The 13955-nt window shown below is 42.9% G+C and overlaps 1 protein-coding gene across 7 annotated transcripts in view; it reads left to right on the top strand.

The window, feature by feature from the left end:
- PHACTR1 (phosphatase and actin regulator 1) overlaps positions 1 to 13955 on the top strand; it is a 500383-nt gene that overhangs the window by 387958 nt on the left and 98470 nt on the right. For all 7 annotated transcript variants that reach the window (XM_087438011.1, XM_014788747.2, XM_087438013.1 and 4 more), the window contains exon 3: positions 5038 to 5118. In XM_087438011.1, the coding sequence (XP_087294137.1) occupies positions 5038 to 5118 (81 nt within the window). The remainder of the gene's footprint in view (positions 1 to 5037; positions 5119 to 13955) is intronic.

The raw sequence follows: 13955 nt of genomic DNA on the forward strand, positions 1-13955 counted from the left end.
TAGACATTTAGAGTTGCATTCTTTTTTACTTTCTCTTCTTTTTTCAACATAGCATTTAGATTGACAACTTGTTGCTTTTCTCATTAGTTTCCCTGTGAAATAAAAGATTGACTGGCATTTGTCATCTGATCTTTCAAAATGGAAGACCCCCAGGTCTATCCCCCTCCTCTAAGTCTTTGCTCCCCTTTCTCTTCTTTTATGTATTATATATATGTTTAATTTTGAAACCGTCTCTTTATCTTAAAAAAAATGAAAGTGTTTTCTCTGGAGATAGTGTAAATGTGGGTTGATTTTTTTCGTGTTGCTTCCTTCTAGGCTATAGTTGTTGCATCACATTAATCATCCTCATTATTCATAGAGTCAGATGGGAAGTGGAGGTGTGTTCTATGTTCTCCAGACTCATTCTGTTTGTCACCTGTATATTTCTAGCCTAAATTCACTTTCACTGGAGTTGTAAAATTTTAAAGGGATTAAAGCTACATATTTTACTTACAAGTTGGTTATTTTAACAACTGAAGGTGTAAGATTCTGCAGTAAGCTATTGCAAATGTCATCATTTCTTGATTGGTTTTCCCCCTTCAAACTTCTATCCACTGCAGAATGTAATTTAAAGGCAGTTGAGCAGAGAATTCAACAGAGATAGATTATCCTAGGGAAAAATCTAAACTCCCTGCTCTGGTACTCTGAGTAGAACCAAATGACTTGTTCCAGCATCAGTATTGCTTTTTTTTTTTAATCCCCGTTTACTCATTTTTTTTAAATAAAAAAAAGCAGTACTTAAAAGTTGTGAAACATAAGTTTCTTTTTTCCATCAGTACTGGGAGCATATAAAAAATGCCCTGCCTAGAAATTGTACATTTAATGATATATTCTGGAAAAATTCTGGAAATATATACCTGTTCACGTGGGTGCCCTAATAAATATGTTTATAGTAGCAATGTTTGTATGCCCCAAATTTGAAACAACTTAAATTTTCTTCAGTTGCAGATGGTTAAATAAATTATGGTACTTATATCCTATGTAATGGTGTGCAGTACTCAGAAAGAATGAGGTGCTTCTGTATTATTAGTGGAAGGTCTATAAAACATATGGGTAAGTGAGAGGAAAAAAAAGACTTGTAGAACAATATGAGCAGAACGATTCCATTTATGTTTTTAAAGACTGTAATTATATATAGTGTAGGAGTGTGTGCGTGTGTGGGAAAGAGGAAGAGATGGAGGGAGGAAAGAAAAGAGAGAGAGACACACACAGAGAGAGAATAAAAATACCAAAGAAAGCAGTAGTGAGATTTAGTGAGTTGGGTCTATGGAGGGAGGCAGGTGAAAAAGGACTTTGTTTTCTCTATATTTCTTGAATTATTCACAGTGAAAATATTTTTCATGAATAAAAAAATAAAAGCATATGTGTGTGTATGTGTGCAAAAAATAAAAATGGAATATCCTAGTTTAGTTATTCTTAACAAATTTATCCAATCCAGGCATTCACTGGGGAAAATGAGCCCATCCAAGTTGCCTGTTTTAAATTCATTGATGTCAAAGGAGCATAGGATTGCTTGGCTTAGCACAAACCCATGTGGATAAGGAGAATGGAAAAATAATTAAGGAGAAGTGATGGGGAATTGGCTTTTGGTAAAAATATAGCATAGACTGCAGTGGTGGCTCAGAGAGTTTACAGAGTGATTAGATGAGAACTACCGTCACTCCATTATTAGAGTTAGTCTCCGGGCTTTGGTGGAATTGACCACCGAGGATCAGTTCTTCACCAGGCTCCCCATTTCTTAAGCACTTGCTCAAATGTAAACAGACTTCAGAACAATAGATTGGAGCATAAAGCTGTGGAAAATCTCCCTAGGTTTTCCTTTGTTTACAAACCAGTGCAAGTATAAGTGTGTTTTAAAATGTAGGTTTTATTATTATTCGGTTATAGTGAGGCCAGTAGATCAGGAGACAACTGCCGTTGAAAAGATAGTTTGCTACTCACAGATCCCAAGAGAAGGGGCCAGGCCATGCCATGGAGGGCCACATGGGGAAGCACCAGGGTCAGTCAGGAGGCAGAGAGAGGGAAGAAATGTGGGAAGAGCCTTTATGGTGGTTTCCACAGGAAGGAATGGGCGGGACAGGGTAAGCAGGCTTCCCTGGCTAGTTTGAATGATTTTAGCGGGCTCTGGGGTGTAGGGACTGTCTCTGGTTGTCTGGTACCTGGCCCTGGGGTGATTAGGGCAGGGAAGAGTGGCCTGTGGTGAAAGAACTCGATGAAGGAGGTGGTTGAGGGTGTGGGCTCTGGACTGGTTGGTTTGCATATGAAAAGTGTGCTCACAGGCACATCATTGACCATCTGTAGGGGACTGGGGAAGAGAGAAGGTGTAATGCGCACTGCACTTGCCCTAAGGGTAGCAGGAATAAACCAGATAAATAAGAACCCCGAGGCATGGTGTGAAGACTTTTCTAAGACCTCAGTAGGGGAGATTATTTATCATATGTTCTGGAAGAACCATGTCCCTTTCTTTTAAGAGGGCTTATCTCAATTTGCAGTCACACATTAGGAGATGTCATTATTTGATGACTGTGTATATTGCACATTAGTCTGTAAACTCTATGAGGACAGGGACTGTCCCTTTGGTCACCATCATCTCCAGCCCCTAATACAGGGCCTTTCACTGTGGACAGAGGCTCTGTAGCTGTTGAGTGAGTGTGGGGAGACGGCTGAGGTCCGGGTGGCCAAGTGGTTGGCCCGACAGGGTCCACGTTCTAGTGATACTTGCAATCTCAGACCTCCACGTCCAGGGTTCTGCCTGCCTCGTAGCAGATACTCCCATTAGTGCTGTGGATCAGGTCCATCCACTTCTCTCTGTGGTTCTGAAAATCCCCTGGGAAACCTCATTTTGTTTCAGAGAAAACTGTTCAATTTATGTGCCTCAATACAGGATGGCAAAGCACCTCTTTACGCTTTTTGGGTGGCTCTGTCACCCGAAAGATCTGTTAACAAACTCCTTGCTTAAAAACCGCTACTTCACCTCTTCTGTCCAGTCTTTTCCCACTCTGCTGCTAAGTAAATCTTTTTGAAAGTCAGGCAGAACTCTCTAACCTAACTGCATGTAGTTCTTTCCCTTCTCCGGGCTTTCCTCTTCTTCATAGAGAACGTCCTTCTGCCCTCCTGTCACCATATCACATCATTTGGTGGGTCATAAACCTCCTTCACCCCCCAAGACAAACACCGCTCCAGTGGTTCCTACACCCACCTTTAACCCTTGTCCTTCCATCCAACCCTCCTGCCTTCACTTCTGTGGGTATGTATTTATATGTATCTATTTTATTATTAATATGTTCTCAGTAAGCTTTATGCGAGTGCAAGCTAACCTAACATTTATTTTTCTGTCTTGTACCACTTAATTCATTATAATTTGAGAGGAACTTAGAATATAACATTTTTAAAAGAGTAAGTTACAAAATATATAATCAGTATTTTTCAGCCTTGATATGCCTGAGAATGATCCAGAGAGCTTTTTATTACAATCTAGATGTCCAGGTCCCACCCTGGACCTATTAAATTGGAGTAGCTGGGACTGAGGCATCAGTGTTTTCCCAGATGAGCAGAGTGACTTGACTCTGCTCATGGCTAGTGGATAAGAGAGTTAAAATCACAATCCCTGTTTCCTTGCTTTCTTTCTAGTTCTTCTTCATATTTTTTGGACTAAATTCTATTGAGGTATGTGTGTGTGTTTAATTAATCTGTATCTGAATTTGTCTGCATAAAATAGTGTCCTCATTATTTAACTGGCTTTTTTCCCCCTGAATAACTGTATCCAAAGGATGTGGAGATTCTCAAGCTGATGAAAGCAGCCGAAATAACCTCTCACTCCTGCACTCTGTATTTCCCCAGAAGCTGGAATGTCGGCTGCTGAAGTAGCTTGCTTTCTTCCACAGGCTCTGCTGATCCCCCACCCGCCTCCTTGAGCCACAGGGCTGCCCTTTTGTGCTGCCCCCCACTTCTCCACTCCTGGGCTCAATTTCCACCTGAATTGCCCTCCATCACACCCGCTGATCCGAGAGGAAACGCTCCCCCTTCCCTCCTCCAGCCCCACCTGCCTGAGCGTTTGGCTCAGGTGGGTGGCTGGTCATGGTGGAGGTGCACTTGGGAACTGAATAGTTCATTCCCTGCTTGGCTGCTCCGACTTGGAGACTAAGAGAGGAGAGCGGTGGGTGGGCTGTCCCAGGGAGGGCTCCCACTACCACCCAGTCCTTCCTTGGGAACCTGGGGTACCAATCCCAGAGCTTTAGGAGATATTTTCATGCCTTGTTTTTTTATAGTTGGAAAGCAACAAGATCTCCAGTGAGATGTGATCTATATGAACTAGATAATGAGAGAATTCCCATGTATGAGGAAATGCCCCTTAGGAAAATGCAGTATGACTCAGAGGTTAAGCTGAGATCAGAGGTAGCATTTCCAGCTTTGAACCCCGATGCCTTTTCTCAATAGGCTTGTGACTCTGACAAGTTGAGTGTCTCTGTGCTACATAAATTGGGTTAAAGTGAAATAAAAATGGCTACCTCGTAGATAATTTGAAGATTGTCTTGAAGATTAAATTAAATAATCTGATTAAAATGCTTCTCATAACATCAAAAAATGTTAACTGGTGGGGCCAGCCTGGTGGCTTAGTGGTTAAGTTCAGTGTGCTCTGCTTTGGCAGCCCAGGTTCGCAGGTTCGGATCCTGGTGCGGACCTACACCACTCATCAGCTGTGCTGTGGCGGTGACCCACATATAAAATAGAGGAAGACTGTCACAGATGTTAGCTCAGGGCTAATCTTCCTCAAGCAAAAAAAGAGGAAAATTGGCAAGGGATGTTAGCTCAGGGCAAATCTTCCTCAGCAAAAAAAATTTAAAAATATAACTGGTATCGTTAACTTACATTAGTAAAGTATAATTTACAGAAGCTTTCCCATACATTGCATTTTAATACATATTAAAATATGATGCCTTTAGAAGACAGCTTTGTTACCTGCTTACGCCTGCTTCTCTGTTTGTGTTTTGCTTGTAGCCCTGGAGAGGAAAATATCGATGAGGCAAAGCAGAGAGGAGCTGATAAAGCGAGGGGTCTTAAAGGAAATCTATGATAAAGGTAAGGAGGACTGCCCACTCTCCATGGGCCGGGAAGCCGTGTGCGGAAACTGTGTGTATTTCCCGGAGTTGGATTCAGTTTTCTGCATCGTTTTATCAGAATTTGAACTTTAAAACTCCAGACAGTCCTGGAGAGAAAAGAGAATGTAGCAGACAGTGCTAAAGATACCAGTATTTTATTAGAGGAGGGAAATAAAGCTCCCTTTTTCTCAGCATGGGAATCAAACCACAGGATACTAAGAAGAATGATGTGGCTCCAGGAATGGTGTAGGTATGGTGTAAGCCTGTTGGTGTCCGAATACACACAGCTGGGGTGAATTTAATTGCTTAGGCTCTTTCAGGCACTAGGCATTCCCAAGACAAATGTTAAAAATCCAAAAGCATCTAGAATTTCCCTAACAGATTTATTTTTTTGGCAGTCCATCTTCCCACAATAGAAGAAATCAGAGTGGAGAAAACTGTAAAATATAACTGTACACATAAGATATTTCAAATGATATTATTTACAGTGATTCAGATGCTCTGTGAGTGTGTCCACAAGTGTGCCCATGAATACCGTGTGTCTTTTGCTTATTGAATTAGTGCCTTTGAATATGAGTGTATAAGTGGTTTACACGGTGTATTAAGTATTCTTCACTCCTCTTTTTTAAGAGCTTTGCTATTTTCAATTGCTCTCTCTCTCTCCCCTCTCCCCTCTCCCCTAAGGCTCTCTCCACTCTCCCTGTTAAGGCTTTAAGTGAAATGACAGGTTGTTGCTTCCCTTGTGGTTATAGTCATCAATAGCAATTGTCCCTTTCTGGTCTTCTTGTTTGGGGCTGGTGTTATTTGGTGGGCCAGATTATTAAATCACCTATTCGACTTTAAACATAAAGCTCCATCCTGATAGTCAAAGTGATCCTGTAATTCTGACAACACAGTCAGTTTACCATGTTTTTGTGGGTCTTCTACAGGCCTGGTTTCTGTTCTAATACAAACAAGCAGGCTGTGTTTCTAACTTTGGTGCTTCTCTCTGTGTCTACTGTTTCGACATGAGTTGGTCCTTATTTCTCTGGTACGTTTCACCTCGTCCATTCCTGTCATGGGGCTTCCTGATGGCACTTTTGAAGTATTTTCTCTTAGCACAAATTGCCACCCCGAAATGCTGCAAGTAGGAAGTAGGAAGCTCTTGCCCTGCCGTTGTGGCAGGGGATGCTGGAGGCAGATGTGAAGTTGTACTGTTTCAAATGACCTTCGATAATTATCAGAGCCTCCTAGGGCCAAGGGATCCCTGTGGTAAGCCACTTTATCCTTCTACTTCTGCGTAAGGCTACACCAAAATACAACTTCTTTGGTCGATTAGGCTTTCCAGGGAAAAAGAATACATAATTTTGTCACTTTTCTCCAGTGTCTTACTTTCTGTACAACCCTCCCAAACCCTTTCTTATGTCAACCTTAAGTCTCATACTCCATCACCAGCTCCTTTCTTCATATTCCCTCTGCAGTAGGGATGGAAGGGGTCTGACTACAGGTACAGTATTACATCATGAGCATCCAAGTGCTTCAATAAGTATTATTGTCAAAGCTAAAGCTTGTTCAGATCCAGTTAAATGATCCCTTCCTCTCCCTCCTTTCTTCCTACGACCTTTATATCTCTCAGTGCAGAACTTCAAGAATACTCTAGAGAATACATTTTACTATCTCATTTATTATTTCCATTACACCTAATAACTGGGTTAAAGTCAGTCTTGCCTAAGTAACTTCCTGATTTAATCAAAGAAGTCATAGACTGTTAGAACAAAAGCCTCATGTTATAGAGAAAGAAATGGGGGCCATTGAGGCTGGGGCCTGCCAACACCACGCCAGCGTTAGGAGTCCCCGAGAGCGAGAGCTGTGTCTTGTTCACAGTTGCTTCACAGCGTGCACTCGGGAACTGGCTGTGGAGAAGAGGACCAGTCTAGCCGCTACCTGTCACCACAACTTCCTGTTTTATTTTTATCTCTGCACTTGTCACTGTCTCCTCTTTTCTGTTTGGTTATTGACTGGCTTTCCCCACTAGCATGTAAACACCAGGAGAACACGGACCTCACGGGCTTACTGCCAGATCCCCCGAGCCTCAACTAGCGCCTGAGATAGATAAGGCTCGCAAGAATATTTATTGTTGGATGATGGGAAGAGGACTGAAGAAGAGAGGGGCTAAAAGTAGAAGTCTATTGCACATAGTACATGTAGGAGTTTGTATTTGCTGTGGGTTTTTCTGATAAAAGCATGCATTTTGTGTCACTGTGGATATTAATCATGTCACCTTATGTTATATTACATCAGCTGTTGGGAACATGGGCCCTGGAATCAGATTGCTTGGATTCAACTCCACTTCTACTACTGACTAGCTGTGCAACTTTAGTCGAGTTGCTTAACTTCTCTGTGCTTTTGTTTCTTTATCTGAAAGAGTGGATAATAATATAGTAATGGGGGTTACATGAGATAACACATGTGGATTAGTTTGCTAGGGCTGCCATAACAACATACCACAGACTGAGCGACTTAGACAACAGGAATGTATTTCCTCACAGTTCTGGAAGCTGGAAGTCCAAAATCAAGGTGTGAGCAGGATTGGTTTCTGATGAGGCCTCTCTCTTTGGCCTGCAGCTGGCCGCCGTCTCACCATGTTCTCACATGGCCTTTTCTCTGTGCAGGCACAGTCCTAGTGTCTCTCCCTCTTCTATAAGGACACCAGTCCTATTGGATTAGGGCCCACCCTCATGACCTCATTTAATATTAGTTACTTTCTTCAAGGCACTTTCTCCAAACACAGTCACACTGGGGGTTTGGGCTTCAACATATGAATATGGGTGTGGGGGGTGGTTGTGACACAATTCAGTCCATAATAACATGTAAAGTAGAATAGTGGCTGTCATCCCATAAATTTTCAAGAAGTTGTTAGCATACCATTATTAGTAGTAGTCTTGTCATCATCATCTTCATCATCCTTTATATTTTTGGAAACCCTTTGCTAGCCTTACCCTAGGTCAGCAGGCCCAAGAGGTAGGAAGGGACGTCACTGCCCCCTCTTATCTGAGGTACAAGGATCTGCAGCCCCCTCAAATAGTCTTACCATTTTGCTGGCCAACGAGAACCCAGCCCCCTGGCCTGATTTAAGTTCCTTCTGGCACCTCCACCTGCCTCCTCTTAGCCTCCAAACATGTTGTCTTTCTGTCATTCATGCTCCCCATTCTACAACATCATTCGCCTTGCTGTATCTGGTAGGTAAAACAAATAAAATTTTATTTCCACAACCTGAATGAACAGCAGTGGCAAAGAGACTTTAATCGTTTTTCAAGTTGTTCATTTCAAAGATAAATTTCGTCGATTTGGATGGATCATTCCATATTGCCTGGCTGGTAATTCCTCATTTTGCACCACCTCCTTTGTTAGCACACGTGACTCTGGTCACCTGGCAGCAAGATACTCTCCACCAAAAATGTGTGGTCCCTGGCAGCTGCCCATTGGTTTGTAATTACTAGGTCAGCCCATCGGCCGGCACGCAGCCTGCGAGGGCCGGCCTCTTTTGCTCTGCAGTTATACTGTTTGGTGCATGATGTTGCTAATGTGGTGGAAAGCAGTTATCTTTAATAGGTAAGCTTTTCTCTTCCAACTTCCTTATGTTATTGATTTTGCTTAATAATACCCTACTCATTCATAGAAAGTATAAAAATAAACTGCAGTGATTTGAGATTTGTAACTATTTGGGCAGAGTGAACTCAGAATTAATGAGGTTTTATTATTCTGACAGTTCTCCTCAAAATTCCTTATGTTTTTCTTAGATTAAAATCCCAAACTGATCAATAAATTCAAATCAGGCAAAATGAGAGCTTGGATCGAAGAGGGAAAATTATCTCAAATGTCTATAGGAACTAGCTCAGGAATTCTTCATTTAACAGAATATGTTAGAAATAAAGAACATAAGCTATTAAATGGCTTTTATTTTTTTATTGGCTTCCATATATAGAATCATATAAGATTAGAGTCCAGAAGGAACTTATCAAGAGTGGGGGAGAGGGAAAGGAGAGCATCTCTCTGCCATGCGATGATCCAACATCACCCCTGCATACTACACACTTCCAGGCCCTAAATGGGAACAGGAAGCTAGAACGTGGGGTGCCTGCAAGGATGTAGTTGAGACAGCTCATCTAGTAGTTTCCATGTAGTCACACCAAGACCTGGGGGGAAGGGATAATCCCACCGGAGGGGAAGGAAGACCAGGGGGCATGTAAGAATAGAATTCACTGTGTGCCAGTGAGCAAACACTTTTCTCCGTGTGCTGGGAATTAGAGATACTTCACAGCAAATAATAAAGTGCATTGAGGTGTGCTTTTTTCCTTAATCGAGTTAGAGCAACATTTTGGAAGGTGTTATTTTTAATTATGAACACAAACAGAAGCTCCCTGAAGTGGACAACTCTTTTATGCAGAGGCTGCATTTTCCCCTCTCTGGCATTCAAGAGAAAAAAGCCTGATATTTAAATGAAAAGATCATCATCTTTTAAAAATAAAAATAAAAATTTTCCACTGTCTCAGAGGAGACAAATGGGGTAGGCTTGAGCCTTCTTAAATCCCATTGTTGATCTGGTATCCCAGGTGCATAGACTTTTAAAGTCTTGAAGTTTATGAGAAATGCTTTTCACAAGCTTTTCCAGGCACTGTTATTTTGTTATATTTTTAGCTGTTTCTGATATCTCACCTAGAAATGGCATCTTAGGAAAGCTGTGATTTGGACTAACTGTCTGAAAATGAAAAGAGAGTTTACTTCCAGCATCAGTGACATATAACCATTTGTGTACCACCTCAGCACCCAAGGCAACGGATTGCCCTAGGGGGTAGTTGGAAAATGGTTTAAACAATAAAGAGAAAAAGAAATTGTATCGGAATTTGCTTAAGCAACACTGTTCTTTCAGAAAGTCGCTATCCCGAACCAAAAAATTAATGAAATTATTATTATAGCCATGAGCAAGCATTCCCCAGTAAATTTAGTCATCACTTGTCTATTTACATGTTGCAGACACCATTCTGGGCACCAGGAATACTGAGAGGGACAAGCCGGGGCCCCCTGGCTAACAGAATTCAGAGTCCTGGGAATGGGTCCAGGTGCTGAGCAGTGATGACAGAGAAAGTACAGGATGTTCCAGGGCACATGGAAGTGTCACCTACCCAGGCCTGGACACTTAGGGAGGGCATCCTGGACAGGGCGGAGAAGGGTCTTAGAGGGATCCCGACGTATGATAAGAATTATCCTAGAGAAGATGGCATGGTTAGGGGATGTTACAAGTGGAAGGACTAGTGCACGTGGAGGCACCAAGTTGACAATAAGTGAAGGAGAGAGAGAGTCCAGTGTGTCTGTAAGGTGAGGGGGAGTTGAGGTAGATCATGCAGGCAGGAGAACTATATTAGTTGTTTATTCTTTATGCTGAGAGCAGTGTGAGAAGCTTTGGAAGAGTTTTCTACACGATCAGGTTTGCAGCGTCATCACTCTGCCTATGGGGGAGAAGGACTTGGAGGGAGACCAAGACATGAGTCATGGAGACCAGTTAGTGCACTGTTGATGGGATTCAGATGACAAGATGGTAGATAGCAGGAATGAGGGTGGTAGGAATGGGGAGTGGGGTGGGAAGAGGACAGACTGGAGAATTTTAGGAGATGGAGTCAAGAGGGCTCTGTGACTGCTTAGATTTGGGGAATGAAGGGGAGGGTATAGGCATGGCCGATACTCAGGATTCTGGCTTGGGTGACTAGATGAATAGATGCAGGGGCCATTCACTGAGCTGGGAACCCAAGAGCAGTGAGCTTAGGACACAAAATATCGCGATGGTTTGACCACATTGAGTTTGAGATGTCCAAATGGCTAAGCAGACAACTAAATACACAGATTTGAAGCTCAAGAAGGAGATCTGGGTTGGAGATACAGGTTTGGGATTGTCAGTGTGTAAATGGTCATTAAGTCGTATAAATTGATGATATTTCTCAGAGAAGATTTAGAATGAGAAAAGTAAGTGGCCCTGATAGAAAACCGCATGGAACTCAGCATTGAATGAACGGAGAGTAAAAAACAAAATGGTCTGGGAATAGGAAAAACCCTCAATGACTGAGACGTGGACAGAAAAATTGGAAATAAACCAGAAACTTTTAGTATTGTGGAAGCCAAGACGAGACACTAGTTCAGTAGGGGGAAAATGGTCCAAAGTGTCAAATACAGACACGTCAAATAAGATGAGGACCAAGTGTCCTTTTGATTGTTTTTATGCTGTTTAATTGTAGGCTCTTTAATTACTTGTGAAGCCAATATGCATTCAGCAGGGCATAAGTTAAAATGCTTCTGGTTTCAGGTAACAAAAAACTTAAGGAAGTTGAAGCAGTAAGCAAATTTAGACCAATGATCTTTGTGTGTTTTGTCCTCTAAAGTATTCCAAATGCCTTGAGCAATGCTTGGCATTTGTCAGTGCTCATTTACTATTTATTGCATGAATGAATGAGTGAATGGATGAATGAATGAGTGAATGGATGAATGAATGAATCTCACATAATAAAGTCCAGTGGTAAGACAGCTCCAGGGTTGATTAATTCATCAGCTTAGTAACATGGCTAAGGGATGCCATCCTCAGGCTATACCTCATGGTAACAAGATGGCTGTGGTAGTTCCAGCATCACATGCAGACAGAGGAAAAAGAGAGGGCTATCTCTTCTTGGTATCTCTTTCTAAGAGCAAGAAAACCTTGCCCCAAAGGTTCTCCAGAATTACTCTGATTTCTCATTGACCAGAATTTTTGGAGATGACCACTAGATATTTTTTGCCCTAATTTAGACAGATGTTTCCATAAACCGAAGTGTTGCAGGTGCAATCAACTCTCAAGAGTTGCTGCCTATTATGAGTTATCCTTGGAAGAGCCACGACAATACCACCCCTTCTAATTGCCTATCCCAGCCCCCACCCGTGAAATCAGGGCAGGGCAGGGTACCTTGGGCATGGTGGGCATCACTGCCCCACCCACATGCCCCCACCCCTCTGATGCTTGATCACTCCACAGCCACTGCCCTGCACTGGCGTTTGTAATGAGAAGGCAAGCCAAACTTTGGAAGGCTAGTAGCTAATAAAGGGAAGGCTGGTCATACTTAGAAAAACGTCCTTGACTTTTTGCTTTTGCCCAGGACTTGTGTAGAGTTAAACAAGTCAGTGGGGCATTCAGCCTTAACCCCCACGTAAATATCTGGAAAACAACAGCACTCTCCTAGGAGCCCCAAGCACAGGATTCTGGTCCCAGCTCTCTCGTCTTTTATCCATACAAGGTGCAAGGCAGTTTTTCATCTCTCTGGACTCTGCTTTCTGATCAAATGTGACCCAAGGATTCTAGACTGCTCCAGCCAGCAAAGCTGTGCTTTCCTTGAATCCTCTCTCACTACTCCCAGCCCCCAGCCCGCTTGATTGAGGGCAGTCTATTACCAATAGGGGGTCCTCCTCGTGTCTCTGGGAATACCCATGCAATGGTATACTCTTCAACTCCATTCTGCTCTTGCATGTCATCTCGTAGGGTTGTTGGAGGATCAAAGGGCATAATCCAGTTTGGGCTTTTAGGCCATTACCTGCCCAGAGTAAGTGCTCAGTGAATGTTAGCGATGGTCTCCACTAGACATCTGGTCTGTACTGCTCTTCTTAGATGTCTGCCTTCCCTCAGCCTGCCTCCCTTTCCTTGTTCCCCTTCACCTGAGCCGAGACTTCTAGTTTTGCCCAGGAGAGCTGAGATTCCATTGAGGCTTCAGGACTTCTCTGAGGGCCATGTCCACCTCTGCAGTTCTGTGTTGCTGCTCTCAGGGCTCCCGCCATCCACACGTGCCCTGAAACACGTCTCCCCTCCCCGCGCTCCAGGCTTCCCACCACTGCAGTTTCTCTAAAGGAAATGTTATCCACTAAACTGGCCATTCATTGTGATGTGGACCAGTTTAGCAAGATCATTTTAACCTCCCAGTTCCAGAAATGGGTTCGCTTTTGCATATTCATTAGGCCCATTGTGATTTTCAAGTCTGTCTTGAGCAGCACTGTCCAGTAGAATCTTCAGCAGTAATGGAAATGTTTTATCATCTGTGCTGGCCAGTGCAGCAGCCACTAGCCACAGGTGGTTGTTGAGCACTTCAAAATGTGGCTAGTGTGACTGAAGAACCGCATTTTAAGTTTTATTTCATTTTAACTAACTTAAATAATAGCTGCTTGTGGCTAGTGGGTACTGTATTGGAGAGCTCAGCTAGAGAAACAGAGCTACTTAAATTTTGAAATGGCCAGCCCCTATCACTTCCCTCCCCCAACTCTAGCCATTAAGGATTTTTTACATCTTGGATTCCAGTTTTGGCCAGGCTACCCGTTAACTATGAAAGGCCCTTTGCACAACGATGTATGATTCTCTGAGGTTCACGCTATCATCTGATAGCACAGGAGAGAAACTGTGACATTCCATTCATTTTATATTCAATCTCTGCCCCAGTTGCATTTATGATATCAAAATGCCCAGGAATAGCAAGACGGTAAACTCTCTTTCAGCTACGAGCCTTGGAGCCAGAGTCATTATTTGGAAGTAGTGGTCAGAGCCATCATACTGCATCAGGATAGATGATGTCAGAACCCATGGGCTTGGCGTGAAGATTGGTGAGCAGGCGTAGCTGTGTCCAGGATAGATGAGAGAAACACCTCTGGGAGAGACAGACACCACAGTTTGACACGATGAGGTGTTTGCGGTCGGGGAAGCAGCCAGGAATCCTCGTGAGCCGTGGTTTGTTGACCGTGAAGCCCAGTAAAAGGCAATAATTGCTGATGAATCCAGCG

This window comes from Ceratotherium simum, chromosome 13, assembly GCF_057802395.1.
Source record: "Ceratotherium simum simum isolate JZ-2026a chromosome 13, ASM5780239v1, whole genome shotgun sequence".
NCBI lineage: Eukaryota > Metazoa > Chordata > Mammalia > Perissodactyla > Rhinocerotidae > Ceratotherium > Ceratotherium simum.